Here is a 21,037-nt window from a genome sequence, read left to right on the forward strand (position 1 = left end):
GGTTGCCATGACAAGGCGTCACATGATGAATGCGAAGAGCAGCAAATGAACGCCAGTCAACACATGGGCGGCGGGCTGGCGGCGTAGATGAGCAGTCATGTGACTGTCATGTCCTCCTCTTTGCAAACAAGCATGGACACTTTTGTCTTCTTCTTGCAGATGGAGTGTTTGGAAGATGTCAGGAGCTGACTGCTGCTCAGCCGCTCAACACTTACGACCTTTCTTCTTCCGGCCTGCAGAAACTCACCATGCTCCTGCACAAACTGGCGCACAGAGGTACACGCTGCACACATTGACTATCTTGATGTCTCCATCTATTTGTGTACCTATACGTCCGCCTGTGTGGTTGTCATGTTTATTGTGACATGTTGAAAGCTTGTTAGACCACCAGGTGGCAGTAGTCACCTTCATCATTGATGGTGTTTACTTTTCCATCGAAAGTCGTCAGTCAGGATGGCTCCCAACGTCTGACATCATCACTTGATTTATTTCCAGGAATCCACTATGGGTCTTGTAAAGGCAGCAGGCTCTTTTCAAAGTAAAATCGTCTTTTTTCTTGTCCTAGTGGTGGTTTATTTAGCTGTGATTACATTGTAAACATCCTTACAATGTGATGAACCTTGGTTTGTGTCATTAATCTGTTCCAGAATGTCCCGACAATTTTTCCCATAAGAAATAATGTAAATCCAGTTCATTTGTCCAAGAAGGCCAAAAATGTTGACCCGAGACACGTTTTTATAGTTTACAAGGATAGCTTTACTTGCAGTAAAATGCATATAAACGGTGTATGAAAGTTATAAATGAACATTTAAAGTTAGCTTTACCTTCATTGAAGACGTGGCTCTTGATGTGAGTGTTCCCAAAGACGCCATGTGGCAGCGAGACGCCACGCACACACCACCTTCCAATGGTGTTTGTCACCTCAATAACACAAAATGGAGCCACAGAAAGTTTCAAGCGGCAGCGTTTTGATCAAGAAGGTGAAAAACACAATACGGTATACAGATGACAAACCAGGAAGGTGGGGGTCCGTGTTTTGTCTCGCTGCCACATTGTGTCTTTGGGAACACCAATCACATCCTCAATGAAGGTAAAAGTAACCTTTAAATGTTCATTTATCCTCTTCATTCATCACTTATATGCATTTAGAATTGTTTTATGCACGTAAAACTATTAAAATGGGTTTTGTGTTAGCATTTTTGAGAGTCAACCGGGCTACGTAGCTGACTTTCGGTTCCGGTTGCCATTTTGTAACTTAGCAAGCTAGCTTCTGTGTTGAAGCCATGGACGTTTAGTGATAAAAATGCATTAAGAACACTAAAACATTAAAAACCTGACAAGACGTGCGCCATATTGTACACTAACCGTAAAATGTACCTAAACAATGGCAAGATTTTTCCGTAAATGTTCAAACACACAGGAAAGGCGTTCATTATCAGAGACGCCATTGCTAGCAGGCAATGAGTGGCAGGGCTTGAATGATTAATTTGGTGAGTTTTTATTTTCTTATTTTGGTCCTACAGTTTCACTCTGGTCCTGCGGGTGGCAGTAAGGCCAAACAGATGTAGTTACATGATGTTGTGACATTGTATGATACTGCTAGCCAAGGATTTTCAAAGACAACAAGATAGTCATCATCACAGCCATCAAGTGCAGCGACTGTGACATCATAGTCACATGACCAAATGTCTCCATGACCACATAGAGACTGTTTAGTAGCTTACTGTACATAAGAGTATATGAGTAGGCTTTTTGTTAAACCTCTTTTTTACTGTTCTTCTGTGGCAGCATCCTGACAGTGCCCCCTGTTGACCAAGTGAGTAACTCCATGTCTACTTTGAAACGTAGTCACCGCAAATAGGAATTGCTGTCATTGCTGTACGGATGGCTGAGCCGCATCCTGATAAAGAGACGACACGTCTTTCAGCGCTGCCAGCAATGTGTGCAGGCATCTGCCCTGGATGCCTCACATCATGACGCCCACATGTCAACATCTTTGACAAAGATCCAGTCATGTTGTGCTCCTGTTATTTTTGCCACTGGTATTTTTACGTCCTCTTGGCTCACCAGGCCATGTTTTCTTTCCGTGTTCTGCTAGCCGCCTGGCCCAGGACTCCAGCATCCCAGCTATGTGTTAGCAATTAGCAGAGATGCTGGCAAGGCTGAACACTGACACTGTGTGTGTGTTTATTTGATGACTTACTGACTGGGAGGAAAGGCACTAAGCTAACTTAGCTAGCAAAGCAGCAGTCTTCTCAGTGTTCTTCTTATACCTCTTGCAGGGCTGACATGGCAAGATGACCTCACCCAGCAGGTGATCTCTCGAGAGCTGTCCAAGCTGAGGAGCGTTCCCCTCGGCCATCGGGCATCGGCGCCCCTCGTGCCCTACGACAGGGCCGCAGACAGGAAAGTGAAGCCTGGGCAAGCGGAGCTGAGCAGGAACCTTCAGCAGCTCCTGAAAGGCATCCACGTCCTGCCAGCCCAGCAAGACACAGACGATGCTCAGGTAAGCAGCGCTACCAGTGACTAAGTGAATAACCTAATATGTCCCTTATAAGGATATATGTTTAATATTTGATACAGTACTGATAAATAAACTCTCAATCCTTGCAGTGTTTTGTTTTTTGACATTGTTTTCGAGTGTTTTCTAAGCATAAGTGCGTCTCACTTCCTCTTCCTGTCACTCAAGTGGGTGTGACCGTCACTTCGAGCTTTGTCATTAGCCAATGGGACAGTCAGCTTGAAAACATCCTCTGGTTAAAGTCTTCTGTTTGGGAACACTTGGCCTTATGTAATACGTAAACGAACAAAGACAAGCGGATAAGATGAAAGCAGTGTGTCGCCAATGTTCTGGACCTATTTACACTGCATTTCAACCAATAAGGAACTTGACTTAATTACAAATAAAACAATCGTTCACACTCTTCAACTTACTGTTGTACTTGTCAGCAACCTTACACTTCACAGTGTGGCCCAAATGCCCCTCTGCATTTTGTAAAAATAAAACAAGCTTTATTGGATATTGTATTAATTTGCTTTGTCACCCATGACACAAAGCTTGTATACCTAATAATATAGTATACTGACCTACACTGGATCGCTATTAGCATCTTTAATGTACACAATGTATCAACGTAGCCTCTGCATCCTTTCATTTTTCTGTGAGATATGTCTACAGTCGTGGAAAAAATGATTAGACCACACTTGTTTCTTCAGTTGTTAAGGTACATTAAAAAAAAAAACTACTGACTCTAACATCTGTACACACTGCTCAGACCATAGAATAGATGACTACTTACACTCCATGTGGACCTGTGCTCCCATTAAAAATTTTTGGCACGGAGTGTGTGAGTACCTATCTTTGGCACTTGGGTTCTCCATTCCTACCTCTCCTTTACTATGCCTGCTGGGCGATCTCTCCACAATTGATGTAGAAACAAATCAAACACAGCTTCTCATCACTGCATTAAGCATCGCCAAGAAAACCATTCTCATCAATTGGAAATCAAGGAAGAAACTGAACATAGCTCTTTACAAAAATCTTTTGTTAGATCATATAGCTATGGAGAGAATGTCTGCTGAATCTAAAGAACAAATGTCAGAATTTCAGTCTATATGGGCACCAATAATTAATTCCCTGACCTGACTCTCAGGGGGGTGAGGGCATCTGTCTCTGCCCCTGGGGGTCTCGTTCATCTGGCGTGGGGTGTGGTCCTGGTCGCTGGGTGGGCCTGGTACCTCGGGGGCGGACGGTGGCGGGCTTGGTGTCCCGGGTCTTCTTTGCTGGGCTGCCTGCCTGGGGGGGCTGGTGGGTGGGGGTGGGGAGGGGTCCGGGTCGGGTGATGGGGCGGGGGCGGGGTCGGGGGGGTCGCCCAGGGGGCGGCGTTGGTTGGCCTCCGGGGTGGTGGGTGGATGGGGTGCTGCATCCTGCGGGTGCCGGGCGCCTACTGCTGCTGGGGGGGCCCGTGTGCGGCTGGTGGCGCTGGCTCTCCCTCGCCTCCTTTGCCTCTGGGGGTGGGGTGGGGACTGCCCTGGGCCCTCCTGCTCGGCTGCCGCGTGGGGCCGTCCGGTGTGGGGTGTGGGGGCCGGCCTCTCCCCCTGGTGGGGGCGCGGGTGCCTGAGCCCAGCTGCCCCCGCGGAGCCATCTCCCCTGGGTGGGAGGGTGGTTTGGGTTGCCCCTTTTTATTTATTTATTTTTATTTTATTTTTTTTTTTTTAATTATTTTATTTTATTTTATTTTATTTCACTGATTTATGTGTGTGGTGTATGTGTGATAGGTGGGAGCTGCCTGTTATCCTCCGGCGCCTGTGGCTGTCCCCCGGGTGACGGGGGGCGCGGAGGTGGGGGTCGCGGATGTGCGGTTTGGGCTCGGGGTGGGGGGTGCGTGGTGCTGGGGTGGGGGGGATCCCTTGCTTTCTCCCCTCAGGGACGGGGCCGCTGTGGCTCGGTGGGTGGGGCGTGTGGGGGCCGTGGGCGGGTTGCGCGTGGGGGCGGGCGGCGTGGTGTCCATCTGCGTGGTGCTTCCCGGGATCGGCGGGAGGATGCTTGCTCCGGGGTGGGGCGGTCGGGGGGTGGCTTTGGCCGGGGGCTTGGGGGTCGGGCTGGCGGGGGGCTGGCGGGCGGTCCCTGCTGCCTGCTGGTGTCAGGCTGGTCCTTGCTTCCGGGCCGGCGGTTGTCTCCCTCCCTCCGGGGTTTCCCCCTTGGCGTGTTGGTGGATGGGCGGGGGGTGGGGCGGTGGCCGGTCTGTGGCGTGGCGGGGGGCGGGGCGGGCGGGGGCATCTGCTTGGGCGCCGGGCGGGGGGCCGCTCCTCTCGCGGGCCCGGTCGTGCGGTGCTTGCTTCTCTGTCCCTCCCTGGCGCCTCTGGCCTGCGTGCTTCGTGGGTGCGGCCGTGCTCCGCTCTATGTGGGGTCCGGTGCTCTTGTGGTCGTCGTGGTGTTGCTCCCTTGCCGGCCGTGGTGGTATGCGGGGGGCGCGTGGGCGCGGCTCCCGCTGTCCTGGTGGCGGTCGGATCTGCCTTGGGGGCGTGTGGCTTGTCCGTGGTGTTTGGCGGTTTGGGGGTGGCGCTGTGAACGCTACCTCCGGTGGGGCTCCGGTGTTGGGGGGCGCTGGGGGTATCGCCTCTGGGGGGTTGGGTGGGCCGGACTGGGCATCCTGGCGGGCCGGGTAGGGCCTGTGGTGTGTCCTGCGGCACGCCCGAGCCTGGGCTGTGGTGGGTGGCCGGTCGGTCATGTGTCCTTGGTCCCCCCCCTGCTCGGTTTGGGCGGCGTTGGGGTGTGGGGCCCCCGTCCTTCCTGTGCCACTGCACCACCTCACATATATATAGGACATTGGGGGGTGGCCTACGGTCGGGCGTGATTGGGGAGGGGAGCTGCCTTGCGGGGCTCCTTTGCTCCTGCTGTGCCACTGACCTGTTGCCCCCCAATTTTAATCGCAGAGTAGACACTTAGGGTTTGGGGGGGCTGGCCAGGTGAGGGGCCCTCCGAGCGGCAGCTGTCCCCCGATTTTAATTGCATCATTAGCTATCATCCACACTACACTACACACTACACACTACACACTACACACTCCATATACATGCACACAGATACACCATCCTCTTTTATTTTATTTTATTTATTTATTTATTTATTTATTTTTAATTGCATCATAGACACTATCACACCTTATCACATACACGGGTGGGGCGGGCTGGATTGGGGTGCCTTGTGCACCTCGGCGTCTGCCCGCCAGGGTCGGCGGTGTGGCCGGGGGCCTGGCCGTCGCGGTGGCTCGCCCGGGGCGGCCTGGCCTGTGGGGTGCCCTTGTCTGGTTCGCCTGCCCTTCCCTGGGGTGGCCCTCTGGGGCCTGTTGATGCCGGGGCTTGCGCCGGGGGGGGGCGGCTTGCGGTGCCCCCCCTGGACTGACACGTGCCGCGGGCGCCTCTGCGCTCTTGGGGCGGGTTCGGCGGTCTCCGGGGGGCGGTGCTGGTGCTTCGGGTGGCCCGTGTGCTGTCGCGGCGGCCGGTGGTTGCTGCGCTGTGGCGGCTGCTGGGGCGCCGGGCCAGCTGGTGGGTTGGGCTTGGTCATGCTTGCGGGTACTGTGGGCCTGGGTGGCGGGGTGGGGGTGGGGGGGCGGGTGCCCTGGGGCCGGGCTCGCTGGGGGGGGTCGTGCTCTGCCGGGCGCTTGGGCGTCTGTCGCCGTTGCGCTTTGTGCGCTGCCGGGCCGCTGTCTGTGTCCTCGCCTCCCCCGGTCTGTCTGTGGGCTTGTCGGGGGTGGGGCTCCGGTGCGCGGGTGGTGCGCTGTCGGCTCTGGTGGCATGTGGCTGGTCTGGCTTCTGGTGGTTTGTGGGGGCCGTCGGCTGGTCGGCTGCTGGTCTTGCCTTCTCGGCTCTGGTGCTTGGCCTCCCTGCGGCTTGGGGTGTGGTGCTCCCGCTCTCTCTTCGGGGTTTGCTGGCCCGCGGGTGTCGGTTGGCGCTGTGTGGTGGTTCGCCTGGCTGCTCGCCCGTTTTCCCGCCTGCCTGCTCGGTTTCCCGCTCTCCTCCTCGCTGACTCCCCTGTCTGCCTCGCTGGCGGCGTCCTACCGCTGGGGGGGTGTGGCCGGGTGTCTTCCTGCTCCCCGGCGGTCTGCGCTCTCCGCCCCTGGGTTCTGAGTCGTATGTCTGGGACCCCGGGGTCCCCGGCTCCGCTGCTCCTTGGGTTACCAACGGGGGATAGGGTGGGGCTTCCGGGTGTCGGGCAGTCGACCACTGTGTGTGTGTGTGTGTGTGTGTGTGTGTGTGTGTGTGTGTGCGCGCTTGAGTAAGTAAGAGGGTGTATGAGCGTGCGCATAGGGGTGTGTTTGTGCGTAGGAGTGTTTATGTGCGTGTGTGTGGGTGCGTAGGAGTGTGTATGTGCGTGCGTGTGTGTATTTTTATTTATTTATTTATTTTAGTTATTTATTTTGGGGGGGGGCATACAGGGGTTTGCTCCGTGGGGTCAGGTGCTGGGCGATACATCTCTGCCGCCCGTGCCTCCGCCGGGTGGGTGGAGGGTGTGCCTCCTGCATCCCTTGGCGGGGCGGCCCTGTGTCGGGGGTCGGGCGGGGGTTGGCCCGGGGCGGGCCGGGCTCCGCTCCCTGGGGGTGGGGGTGGCGGTGGGCGGGAATTGGCGCTTCCGGCGCGGGCGGGCTTCTTTCCGGCTGTGGAGGCGTCTCTGGGCCTGCCGGTTTGTGGCCCCCGGTACCCGTCTGCCTTTGTGGGGTGTGATCTCTCGCTGGTCTCAGGGGTTGGCAGTCCTCCGGCCCGCTGGCGCCCTGTCCTTGGCTGGGATTACCTCTCTTCGGCCCCTTACTGGTCTTCCCGGGGGGGGGGCTCTCTGGGCTGGCTCTTGGGGCACTGATCTTTGTGCTGCCTGCCCCTATGGGCCTGGTGGCCTTCTGGCGGCCGGGGCCCGGCCTTGCTATTTGGGGCGGGACTCTCTGGGAGGTGGAAGGCGGCCCCTTTCCTTTCATGCACTCTCAGTGACAATCACACGCCCACACATTCCTGCACCTTTATATATATATGAAGTCTTCCTTACATACAGAGATACCTGTACATATGCACACTCACAGTACATACGTACTTCCCCACATTACTCACTGAGTTATCCAGGGTGTTATTATGTTGTTGGTTTTATTACAGCGACGGTGATATCAGCAGTATGACTATATATATATATATGTGTGTATGTGCGGTATGTGTGTGTATATATATATATATATGTATATATATATATATATATGTATATATATATGTGTATGTATGTGTATGTATGTATATATGTGTGTATATGTATTTTTTTTTTTTTTTACAATGATGTGCATTACAGTAACTTTGATTCTATTCACTATCATGGATAATCATTTCATTACTACAGTTATGTGTGACTGTTTCAATGCGGTATTATCATGGTGATCACTATCATAATTCATCATTTCATGACTGCTATTGTGTGCGACTGTTTCAATGCAGTATTGTCATTGTGATCACTGTCATAGTTCATCATTTCATGACTGCTATTATGTCTGATTGTCATTGACAGCTTTGTCATTGTGGTTGTTGATATTGATTTGTCCTTTATCCTTGTTCGTCTTTATAGTTGTCACGGACATTTATTTGCTGATGTCGTTCTGTATGTTTCTGTTGTTCTGTCACAATTGTTGTTGTTGCTGCTGTTGTCCTTGTCTCTTGTCTCTCTTTTTTTTGTTTTTGTCCCCTCTCGCCCCCCCCCCCCCCTTTTTCCTTTTCTCTTCTTCTCTGTCCTCTCCTGCTCCGGTCCGGTCGCTCCAAATTTGCTTTATAACAAGCATCAAGGTAAAAAGAAGAAAAAAAGAGAAGAAAAAAAAAAAAAAAAAAAAATTCCATATAACGTAAAGCGTCAAGTCGGTGCAAGTTCAGAAATTCGATTTGTTTAGCGCTTGGTGACGCCTTCTGACGCTTCACGCTCTCATTGGCTGATTATTGGGGCACCGCCTCCGCTCTCATCTCATTGGCTGAGTTATACAGCACGTACGTGAGTTTGTGTGAGAGACAGGCTTGTCCCTTCAACCTCCTCCCTCTTCGTAGTCCCCCTGAAACTAACTTAAACAATTAAGTTGTTACAAATTAAAATTTTGCACACAGCATTATCGTGTAGTGCGTGTGCGTTTGTCTGTGAGACCAGCTGACTCTTAGACTCTTTGAGTCGCGTTTCGACTCAGGCTAGTCCTCCTCCTCCTTCCTGCCTCCACTCGTGCTCCTGTGAACGGTAGGATTGTTTTTGTTTTTCAGTTTGATTCATTTACAGTAATCTTATTTATTACTTTATTTTATTTTGGAATGTTATTCTATTATGTTCATGCTAACGTTTTCTTATATTTTCCCACCATATTTGGTGGACTTTGAATATTTTGAAGGGCCAAAGGGGTGAGTTTGGGAAGATCTTGGAACGGATTAGGCTATTTACATGTATTTTACGCTTCGTATAACATAAAATCCCTACAACATAAGAAAAGAAAAAAAAAAAAAGAAAAGAACAAAGAGAAAAAAAAAAAAAAAAAAAAAAAAAAAAGAAAAAGAAAAAAAAAAGAAAAGAAAAATAAAAATAAAAAAAAAAACTACAGATGGAGGCGCCTCGGGCAGCGGAGCCTTTGTCCCGACAGTCGAGGCTCACTGAGGCGATTGGCTGGCAAAGTAAATGGAAACAAAACAGTGCAAAATTGTGGGCGCTCACAGACAGTGTCACTCGCTACATTGCAAAACAAATGCAACCATTCAGTACTACTACTACTAATAATATTGCATCCATTTTATGCCATATAATCGTGATGTTTCTGTGAAACATTAAAAAGAACAACATGGTTGATGTAGGTTGAGTACCACCTAGTGGTTCAAATGTGACTCACACCTCTCATGACAATAATTCATGAAAAAATGGTCTCAAAAAATGTTGCCGATAGTATTGATTATCAATGATAATTTGTAGCACAATTATCGACCAGCAAAATGTGTTATTGTGACAGGCCTAGTCCAAAGAAATGTACCTGTAGTTGTACAATAAAATTAACTGAATTACACATTTTTTGTTATTTATGCCACACGGTGACCGAGTGGTTAGCGTGTTATCCTCACAGTCAGAAGATCGGGACTTTGAATCTTCATTTGGGCCTCTCTGAGTGGAATTTGAATGTTACGGTTATGCGTTTTAAACCTTATTGCCGACCTTAACACGTCAACAGCAGCGTTCCGCTACTGTATTTTTAGAATCCCACACAAGTTTCTCTGTCGCTCTCCACACCAACACCCAACACTTTGTCATTATCCACCAATCACACTCAAGGCGAGGTGCGCCCACGAACACTTGTTGTTCCAACTTTGTACAGTAGATGGCGTTGGAACTCTGCTTCTTAACACGCACCTGGTCTGCTAGCGAATAAGAAGACGTTGCAGGAGGGATCAGTGTCGCTAACTTAGGGACTTTGTCACTATATTTAGTGAGTATTTAGCAGGGGCAGAATTACCTTTTGGCAAACGTAGGTGATTGTCTAGGGTGCCGAGATTTCCAAGGGTCCCCAAACGTCACATAAAAACTGAAAAACTGAAACTTTTCTTCGATTTAAAGCACATATTACTGTTTTAGTCTTAGTTCGCATGTTTAAACCTACATCAAAATGCACATAACATGATCGTTTTGACCGCTTCCCCCTCCGTTCTCATGCAATGGACTTTTCCATGTTACTGATTGATTCAGGAAGACGGTAGAAAAAAATGGTTGGTGCGGTTTGGAGAAAAATGAAGCAGAGTTACCCCAGTGGAGCGAAGAAGAGGAGAAGGTGAGAGGAAAACGTTTTTTATGAAAACTATAGTCACAACAAACATAAGCCACTCGACGACAACAGCAGCCCTGCTGCCAGTGTAAGCCACGGAGAACGCAGTAGTTCTACTGTGGAGATCGAGCGGAGAGTGACGCTTTTCTAGATTGTTTTTCCAAAAAGCGACTAGCAACAAATGTATTGGCGTTTTCTGGCCTTATTAGACACTTGTAGAGACTCCAACTTTGGCTCTTCTCAACGAGCAGCAGGTGCTGCTTTCGCCCATTTAAGCAGCTCTGCTTCTGGCATTCAAAAAAGTGACAGAAGAAAGTCCATTTGTATTTTTAAACTGTTTTTTTTTGTTCACTTTTAGTCCCCCATTTCATAAAAATGACATGCACATGGCCAATTATGCAAATTAGACAGTGGTGTAATTTACCCATCCCCAAACCGACTGCCATAAATAGTTTGCAGTCTTGTGACACCCGTGATTGGCTGGCGACCAGTCCAGGGCGTACCCCAACTCTCGCCCAAAGTCAACTGGGATAGGCTCCAGCTCACCCATGACCAACCCGAATAGGACAAGCACAATAGAATTCATGGATGCATGCAATTATATTTCATTTTTTAAATCAGGAAAGCTAAGAAGTTTTATGCTTTGCTATTATTCTTTCACTGTACGCAAAATGAACCGAACCTTGATCTAAAAACCGAGGTACGTACCAAACTGTGACGATGCCGTATGGTTACAGCCCTTGTTGACATTGATTGAATTATATGCTATGTTTCATTGCCCACTTGTTGCTAGGCAGAGTTTGTTTGGGATAATCATTTGTGCCCCATAGGCCGATGAAACAAATGTTCTTATGTAATTCAGTGTTCTTTAAATTCATTCAGACACACAGGAAAGATAATTTATGCACACTAAAGACTCGCTGCTCTGCATTAAATATAAAAAAACATGTATTATTGTAAAATGGCAACGCGCTATACTCAGGACACACATCACATTTATTCCTGGAAAACATTTTCTTTGTATACAAGAAAATAATTGTCAATCAGTATGTCTTTTTGAAGTAGAGGGGTAGTCTTCCTGCTCATTTCTACGCTCTTTTGTTTTTTGCCCCCCGCTGTCTCACACGGTGAGGGGACTCATTTTCACAGAGCTCTTCCATCTTTTCTTCACATTATTCCACGCTCATATTTCGGGTGGAAGTGTCCCTGACACCCCAACGGCCCCCCGCTGCCGCATCAGCACTGCTATAATGCAAAGTTGAAGAGTTCACGACCTTCCCTGGTGGTGAGATGAGTTCTTTTGTGGAAAAAGGCAAACATGGTGGAGCCTTGCCTCAGTGTAAGGTTCTCTAGTTTGAGGAGGGTGGAAGCATCGTTTCGTCATGCTTGAAAAGGCATCGTTGAAACAAGAATATTTCCAGATAATACAGTGCTGTGAAAAAAGTGTTTGCCTCCTCCGTGAATCCACACTAAAATGTTTCAGATCATCAAACAAATGTAAATATTAGTCAATGACAGCACAACTGAACACAAAATGCAGCTTTTAAATGAAACTTTTTATTATTAAGAGAGAGAAAAAATCCAAACCTACATGTCCCTGTGAGAAAAAGTGATTGCCCCCTAAACCTAATAAGTGGTTGGGCCACCCTTAGCAGCAACAACTGCAATCAAGCGTTTGTGATAACTTGCAATGAGTCTCTTACAGCGCTGTGGAGGAATTTTGGCCCACTCATCTTTGCAGAATTGTTGTAATTCAGCCACATTGGAGGGTTTTCCAGCATGAAGCGCCTTTTTAAGGTCATGCCACAGCATCTCAATAGGATTCAGGTCAGGACTTTGACTAGACCACTCCAAAGTCTTCATTTTGTTTTTCTTCAGTCATTCAGAGGTGGACTTGCTGGTGTGTTTTGGATCATTGTCCTGCTGCAGAACCCAAGTTGGTTTCAGCTTGAGGTCACCAACAGATGGCCGGACATTCTCCTTCAGGATTTTTTGGTAGACAGCAGAATTCATGGTTACATTTATCACAGCAAATCTTCCAGGTCCTGAAGCAGCAAAACAGTCCCAGACCATCACACTACCACCACCATATTTTACTGTTGGTATGATGTTCTTTTTCTGAAATGCGGCGTTACTTTTACGCCAGATGTAATGGGACACACACCTTCCAAAAAGTTCAACTTTTGTCTCATCAGACCACAGAGTATTTTCCCAAAGGTCTTGGGGATCATCAAGATGTTTTCTGCCAAAATTGAGCCAAGCCTTAATGTTCTTTTTGTTCAGCAGTGGTTTTCGTCTTGGAACTCTGCCATGAAGACCATTTTGGCCCAGTGTCTTTTTTATGGTGGAGTACTTAACTGATGCAAGTGCGGCCTGCAGTTTTTTGGATGTTGTTGTGGTGTCTTGTTTGGCCTCTTGGATAAGTCGCTGCTGCGCTCTTGGGATCGTTTTGCTGGCCGGCCACTATTCCACCATTTCATGTTTTCGGCATTTGTGGATAATGGCTCTCCTTGTGGTTCGCTGGAGTCCCAAAGCTTCAGAAATGGGTTTATAATCTTTTCCAGACTGATAGATCTCAATTAATCTCAGTTAAGTTATGTTTTAACGGGGGGGAGATCACTTTTTCACACAGGGCCATGTAGGTTTAGATTTTTTTTCTTCCTTAATAATAATAACTTTTAATAATAACATTGCATTATGTTCAGTTCAGTTCACCACTGCGCCTTCTATAATCTGGAATGGCTCTTTGAGGATATTCCATCTCAGAAGTCTCAATGTCTTTATGTCAACAATGTTTCTGTGCAGAATGAAGATACTGTGTATGATGGGCCGAAGTCCGGCTGGAAGGAGACCAGCATCTACAGCGTCCAGAAAGGAGAAGACCAGGCTCCTGTCACCAAAGTCTTCTCTCAGAGCGGCGAGGGCAGACACCCTGACAAGAGCAAGGCCCTCTCCAACCACCTGGAGCAGCTCCTAGGAGGAGCACCACTGGTGGGCCAGGCTTCATGGCCCAAAGGAAAGCTCCACTACCTGAGCTATGTGAGACCACCTCCAGGTGACCAGCAGGTGGCTTTTGGCTCCAAATCTCCAAAGGCCAATACGGACCGCCTGCTGTTCAAGAGCGCGTCAAATCAACTGAGCGCCAAGAAGCCTCTGGATGGCATGGATGGTAAGAACCTGCTCTATTTACTATCTATCTATCTTCATTGTAGACATCATTCTCTTCTCTCCCAGACGCACTCCTCCAGGATGTGCTGAAGCATTTTGGAGGGAACAGCTTCAACATGGACACTTGGATGACTGGAGACCTGGACCACCTGGCTGAGGTCATCTCGGGAGCTCTGCAGGAAGCCGAGGCCAGGAAGATGGATTCTGGTGCCCAACCAGAATCAGCAGGACCAGGAGCCTCTCATTCCATTCGCATCATGGAAGCTAACAGGGAGCCATTGGCCACCATGGAAGCAAACCGAGGCCCGAGTGTGAAATGGGACAAAGAGCAGAAAGATGCATTGAGATTTAGACAAGGTAGGTATTGATATTTTACACTTATGATTTAAGTGTGTGAGATACTCTCCTGTGCGTCAAAGTGTCTGCTTGCTGGTTTTCAGGACAAAGTGAAGATGGACCAGATAAAGAGCCTACTGACAAGGTGAATTCCAAATATTAAGAATCGCATTTCAGTTCCGTTTTTAAGCGGTGTTTACACTTGCACACATTTTGCCTCCGCATTGTCCCACAATTTGCTGTGGCAATGCGTGTCATTTATTCATTTATGGCACGCCCAAAAAGCGCGAAGGCTAGTTTGCGCACTGTTTGTGTTGTGTTCACGCACAAATTACGTACGTGGCACGCAGTTTGTGACCGAAAATAGTGCGCGTTGGCACAAAATGACCACGCTCCCGCACGACTTATTTACATCTTGTCACACACTGTTCACGTCAAGTGCACGACACTAGTAGCTGTGTCCCACATGACGCCATGCAACAGCAGGCATCACCGCTAGCTTGATGTTGAACTCCAGAGAAGAAGCTGTCATTGCAGAAAAGAAAGGTAAGTCCGTATTATCCTGCAAATGCAGAAAGAGTAGGAAACAGGCATAAACTAGAAAAAAGGAGGCACTGACAGTGTGGGAGATGGAATTGCTGACTTGAAGACATCGATTTGGGTGTTATGATCACTTATTGGCAGAAATTCACAAGGAAGATCCAAGAGGCCATAGAAATTACTTGAGAATTCCCCCCCGACTTGCTCCAAGAGGTGGTGGAAAAGTTAACCCATTGATGTGAATGACACACGCTTTGATCGACACCGCCAGCATTGTTTCGGCATAGGTTGCGGCGCGTTCACATTGCATTCATGACTAATTCACAGAAGTTATGCGTGCCACAAATGTTGAACATTTCAACATTTTCTTTGCACACTGGCACGCAGCCCCACCCACTTTCACATACGTCACACTTGTTCAACGGCAATTTACTCTTTGGCACGCCATTGGCATTGCGTATCACTGCGGGGACAAAATATGTGCAAGTGTAAACAAGCCTTTATTCCCTATGTTGGTTATTTGACCGAAACAAACTTTGTTCAAGCTACATGTTGCTGTTCTTAATTGGCAGCATGCAGCCCTTTTTGCCAAGCTTCTGGACTATCTCAACATGGACAAGTTCGACCGTGCCCCGGAGGTCAAAAGTGGACCAACACCTGGTTCCAGAGAAAATGTGGTGGGCCTGGAGAGCGTCCAGAGCCGCACGAAGCAGGGCCACGTCGCTGCCCCCCAAGGCTGGGAGCAGAAAAGTGTGTCGGCGCCCACCGGGGTAGGCTCCACTTTACGTTTGACCAGTGGGGCGGCGGGGCCTGATGCCCACGTGGACTCTGAGATGGACAGGTGGATGCAGAAGCTTCAGACGCCCGCTGGGAAGAAAGTCCCAGAAGAAGGAGCCAAGAACGACGTGAAAGTGAAAACTCAGTTGGTCCACGTGGGAGTGAAGGAGTTCTCCAGCAGAGGGAAGGACAGACACTTCGGCTACATCATAACCAGCTCAGAGTGAGTATGACTGACATTGTGGACGTGTCTTCCATACGCAAGGTGCAATAATGATTTAGCACTTGATTTACTTTGATTTGATCCTGAAACCTTGACTACCTGTCGGTGCATCAAATGTTATTTAATACCTTCCTCTCAAATGTAAAAGCAGCATATAATGCATTTATTTTTATATGGGCGGCAGCGGGTCAGCAGACAGAGCCGCTCTGATCTCTTAAGAGACCACCCCAAGCGCGTGGAAAAAAAAAATCCAGAGTTATTCCACCAAATATTGAAATCTGAACTTGTTAAGTTAAAACATTATTAATGGGTGGTTTAAAAAAAGAAAATGCAAAGAAAAAAGTTCTTAATCTTTAAAAAGAAGATGGTCGTCAGTGGTCGTCTGTGCATGTGTAAAAAAACAACAACAACATATATATATATATATATAGTAAATTATATAGTTTACTTCGTGTATTTAGTTTGTTTTGCTTATTGTGTCCTGCAGTATTAATTAAAAACTGCATGTTCTTCTATATTGTATGTATCGTAACTATATTTAGTTTATGTAATGATAATATAAGTCCGTTAGAATAATTGTCTTGAAATGTAAATGTAAAATATTTATATACATGGTGGGCCAAAATGATTTTTCATTGTGTTACATTTGCACCATATATTATAATTACATTTATTAAACACAATTTAATCTCCACAGAAATAAGACACACTTTGTGTCAAATCCACCCACATGTTCTCATCTGCATAGCAACTGTGTGATGATGTATGTAAGTGCTGTAGTCCAGCTTTAATGATGCTACTTTTGTCTGGAAGACGTCCTGAGTTCTGTCCCTCCTCACATGGCTCAGACTCAGTAATTCTTATCGACCGCGTCTTTGCCCTCGGCCCTCTTTGAAATCCCTTTATAGCGTTATCAAGTGTTGTGTCACGGCGTTGTCCTTCACCTGTGGAGCTCATGAAGGCCTGAGGGGCACAAACACGCTGTGTGTGTGGGTGCTGATGTTTCAGGAGAAATGTTTCCAAGAGGACGTAAGCATCACCTCGTAGCCTCACCCAGTGGACACGTAGTCCACCTACTGGGGGGGTGTGCATTCGCTGCACAAGTCATGATTGCACGTCTCCGTCGCGCCCTGCAGTGAGTCGACGCCAACCTGCTTATCTGACAGCTGCTGACATTGTGCTGCTGCTGCTGCTGATTGGGGAATAGGAGGAGAGGCGGGGTGGGACGTGGAGGAAGACGTGAATAGAGGAGACGGAGAGCAGAGCCCCCATGGGGGAAAGCGCAGGCATCAACAAGCGAGACACTCGCACAGCTCTCCAGTTGCCAGAATTACCGCAGAGGGATGCAAACGTGTCTGGAATGACTTTACTTTCCTACAAAAGTACAGAGAAAAAAGAGCCACCACTCTGCCAAGGATGCAGTCCACATCATAGCTCGAAAGGCAGACCTCCGCCAAGGCTAAATAATGCTAAATATCATGCCAGACAATACTGTTCCCCTCCAGGCCTGGAGGTGGCAGTAATGTGCTTTACAAAGTCACACACAGCAACCTTTTTTCACTATACACACATCCTATTACACCCTTGAGCTACGCCAACCATAAAGGCTGTGATTGGTCCGCTTGTTGTACATAATTTCCTGTCTGTATACGACTCTTTCAGAAGGCGTACAGCCCACCCCCGCGAATGCCTTCTCCGATTTCGGATGAACATTTGTAATAAAAATGACTGTTGCAACACATCAATTAGTTCCAGCTCCCAAAACACTCCCCTTCTCTCTTTAATTACCGTCGTTCACTCGCTATGTGGGAAGCTAACAAGCTAAATCGTTAATGAGAGCCGTTCGTCTCGTGCCTCATTTGTGATTGGCCCCGTGGCACATTGTAGAAATCAAATTCAATCCCAAAAAACAGCAAAAATGGGAAAAACTGAGCAAAAGCCATAATGTAACGAGAAAAAGTTATGTTGATATTGATAACTAATAATAGCAAAACTGTGTCTTTACATATTACATACATAATATACAGTATAGCCCACCCAGGGCCATATACGAAAAAATGAAAGGATGCAAGGGCCACCTTGATATTTTCAAAACCAACATGGAGATATGCTAAAAAGTTATATATTATATATTATTAGAAGAAAAAAAACATCATCTCAGCTTTGTGATATAGGTGAAAAAACGTATCATTAGTATGAACTTCAGTCTTTGCTCTTTTTTCCCTCCATTTTTACTTTTTTTAAATTTTCCAAATATTTCAACTTTCTTCTTAAATAATATTTTTCTTCTTGTAGTATTATGACCTTATTTCCATAATATTTTGACTTTATTCCAATATTATAATTTTTTCCCCAACCCAATTTTCCAAAAATGGCAACATTATTTTGTTTTGTTTGTTTCTCATGAAATTACAACTTTAAAAAAAGTTACATTATTTTTCCTCATAATCGTACAAGTTTATTCTTGCAAAGTTGCAAATTTTCTTCTCATTGCAGTTTTACTTTTTCACTTAATATTTTTACAGCAGTTTTTTCCATTTCTGCTGTTTTTTTGTAAATTATGTTTTTTATTCCCATATTCCTCGTAACACATTTTCTGCACCCCAATTTTCTTTATTTCTTTATTTGTTGTTTCTCATAATATTACAATTTATCATAATTTTATGACATATTCTCCCAAAATAATGACTTTTTCTTGTTCGATTAAAACCTTTTCCTCATAATATCTTGCGCCAAAGTACATCTCTGACGTGTTGGAGCCACATGAACCGTGTCGGGCTCTGAGAAGCTCAGGGAGTGGTCTCCTGCGAGTGGCCAGAGTCAGAACTAAACACGCTGAGGCTGCGTTTCAGTTTTATGCTGCCACAATCTGGAACAGTCTTCCAGGAGATGTGCGACAATCCTCAACTTTGGCAATGTTCAAATCCAGGCTGACAACACTGTTTTTTCTGTAAAGCACTTTGAATTACTTTGATTGTGCTGCCTTGCTTTTGTAAAATTAGAATAATAATGGATTACATTTTTATAGCGCTTCACAATGAAGTGAATCCATTATTCAGACACTCCTAAGTCACACACTGGTGGGTGGTAATCTACATGTGTAGCCACAGCTGCCCTGGGGTAGTCTGACAGAAACGTGGCTGCCAATTCATCATCCACCACCAAACAGTCATTCACCAGTGTGGGTGAAGTGTCTTGCCCAGGGACACAACAACAGTGACTGGGTGGAGGTCCGGATGACCTGCTTTGCCTCCTGAGCCACTGCAACTCCTGCTGATTTTTCCATTTTTGCTGTTTTTTTGACCATTTTTTTGTTAAATTATATTTTTAGAATGTTCTGCGGGCCAATAAAAATACAGCCACAGGCTGCAAATGTCCCCTGGGCGGCACTTTGGACTGCTCTAGGGGGGTTTTCATTAAATTTCTTCAATCTTGGCAGGTCTGCAACATCAAATATCTTATTACTCTGATGTTAAAATCAAGCTAAAAAATGATTCATTCATTCGTTATCAAAGGCTTGCTGGATGTTAAAAATGAGGTGTTCCAACTATGCCATCCATGACTCTTCGGTCACCTTGGCGCCGCAGATTCTGAACTGATTGGCCAGGAACCGAGTAGCTTTCTTGTGTGTCTTTGTCATTTATTTTTTTTCCCACCTGTACAAATGACCTTTTGTTTGGTCTATTTCCTCAGCGATTTGGTCTCTGAGAGAGCGAGGGAAGACGTGGACTGAGCTGAGATGAGGCATGGCTTTATCAGACCGCCATTACACTTCACCTCCATTCCATTTGCACCCTATTATTCTCATCTCAGGCGTGTATTCGTGTTTGTGTACGGTCACAGTGTGCGTGCGCGGCAGTGCACGGCAGTGGGCGAAGGGAAAGAAAGATGAGGCGCGTCCATGTGTTGCAGCCATTACACCTCATGCAGGTTCCATTTGCACCTTATTGTTTGTCTCATTGCTGGAAAAAAGCGGGTGATTTACCAAGCCTGAAGAGGCAGCTGATAACCCTCCCGCCCCCCTTTCCTGCACACTCTTTGTGTAATTCTTAGTGAATGTGCACACCTCTGTCTGTGTGGGTGTGTAGCGTTGCAGTATGTCATCCAGCCCACTTGGTGTCAATGTGGGTTTTGATGCTCAGGTGTGTATAAGTAGGAACCACATTTGCGGGTATGAATTGTTGCTGTCGCTAATTAGTAGCACATTTTCCTGGTTAATTGTCACGCCCGGTGTCTGTGTTTCCCTCCCCAGCTCCCTCACCTCTGACCAGGCCTTGGACTTGATGGAGCGGCTCACGCAGCAGTTGAACCTCCACGCCGCGGACCTCACCCAGCTCTCGTAAGTACTCATGCTGATCGTAGTCCTCAAAGAAATCAGCTGCACGAATGTCAGCAAGTGGCCTTGTTGAAATGTTTGCATGTATTTTTCTTGATGTGGTACAACTTGTTCAACCTTCAAAGCATTCAACTTCAGAGTCTGGGCTCTGTCGATGAGTGTGAGCACTGCCGGACCGGAAATATTTAGCGCCGCCGCCAGCGAATGTAGGCGTTTGTTGTTTTACTGACCTTTTGCAGTGTTTGACTTCTGGCAGCGAGAGAATTCAGGCCTAATTAGCTGAGGAGCAGGACTGAAGCCTGCGTTCAATCCACTGTCTCCGTCTGCCTAGTCAGCCATCAAAGCCACCAAATCATTCTGGAGTCAAAGAGTGAGATGTGCTGTGTGGATCATGAGCGGGAAAGAAAGTTGTTCAGCAGGAGGTGCTTCTACCACACTGTCCTTGAACTCAGTCTGCTTTGTGCGTCTGCTGTCAGACCATGTAGGCGTCACAAAATCATCAGGAACGGCTTCCTTCCTTCCTGTGTGGAACACATACTCCACCCTGCACCCCTGCCACTATGTTACTCACCCTTCCCCCACCAACAATTTAGGTTTTGATTACATTTTTTCATATAGCTCCACATCACAACAGAAGGCGCTTTAGGATATCACAAACAACACTTTTTACATCAAAATAATTTATTTCCAATATAACACCATTAACTATTTACAATTTTCAGATGAACTATGTGAGTTGGAGCTGAACTATGCGTGTGCACGTGTGTGCGCATGCACATGCCTTAAAATTTCCCTACAATGCGTCTTTTTTTTGTGTGTTTAGCGAGTAGCAGCTGCATTTATGTCCTCTTCCTGTCACGTTTCTTACTTCCTCTCCTGATGCACTTCTGCCACCTAGGTGGCTGTTTTTATGGCATTAAAATTGCTGTCAAGCGTAATATATTGGTGAGGAGTTGCATCACCATCTCCTTTAACCTCTTGTGCAAAGAAACGTTCGGGTCTATAAAAACATCAAAATCATTTATTTACAAATATAACACCATGAACTATTTACAATTTTGATGTTTGGAACTGAATTATGTGTGTGCACGTGTGAACATGTGTTAAAATTTCCCCACAATGGCTAACCTGCACGCTACACTCCTCCATGCTCTCACACTTCCTCCTTCCTGTCATGTGTGATTTTTCCATTGACTTGATCCCTGCCGAGCCCTGATCAAATGCACTTCTGCCACCTTTTGGCCGTTTTTATGGCTTCAAAGTGCTCTGAAGTGAAATGCATTAGTGGAGAGTTGCATCATGACCTCTTTTTACGTTGTTGGGATCGAGCGTTGGGGATTATAAAAATGCACA

At 47.1% G+C, this 21,037-nt stretch overlaps 1 protein-coding gene across 2 annotated transcripts in view; it reads left to right on the plus strand.

Moving 5' to 3' along the window:
• Positions 1-21,037, plus strand: part of ptprn2 (protein tyrosine phosphatase receptor type N2) — a 125,226-nt gene that overhangs the window by 9,139 nt on the left and 95,050 nt on the right. For both annotated transcript variants that reach the window (XR_008567310.1, XM_054765011.1), the window contains exons 3-9: positions 160-276; positions 2,283-2,506; positions 13,110-13,473; positions 13,539-13,829; positions 13,913-13,953; positions 14,921-15,348; positions 19,601-19,687. Coding sequence is in view for 1 of the 2 variants with exons in the window: in XM_054765011.1 (XP_054620986.1) it covers positions 160-276; positions 2,283-2,506; positions 13,110-13,473; positions 13,539-13,829; positions 13,913-13,953; positions 14,921-15,348; positions 19,601-19,687 (1,552 nt within the window). In the remaining variant the exon portion in view is untranslated. The remainder of the gene's footprint in view (positions 1-159; positions 277-2,282; positions 2,507-13,109; positions 13,474-13,538; positions 13,830-13,912; positions 13,954-14,920; positions 15,349-19,600; positions 19,688-21,037) is intronic.

The sequence above is a fragment of the Dunckerocampus dactyliophorus genome, chromosome 21 (assembly GCF_027744805.1).
Source record: "Dunckerocampus dactyliophorus isolate RoL2022-P2 chromosome 21, RoL_Ddac_1.1, whole genome shotgun sequence".
In the NCBI taxonomy this organism is placed as follows: Eukaryota; Metazoa; Chordata; class Actinopteri; order Syngnathiformes; family Syngnathidae; genus Dunckerocampus; species Dunckerocampus dactyliophorus.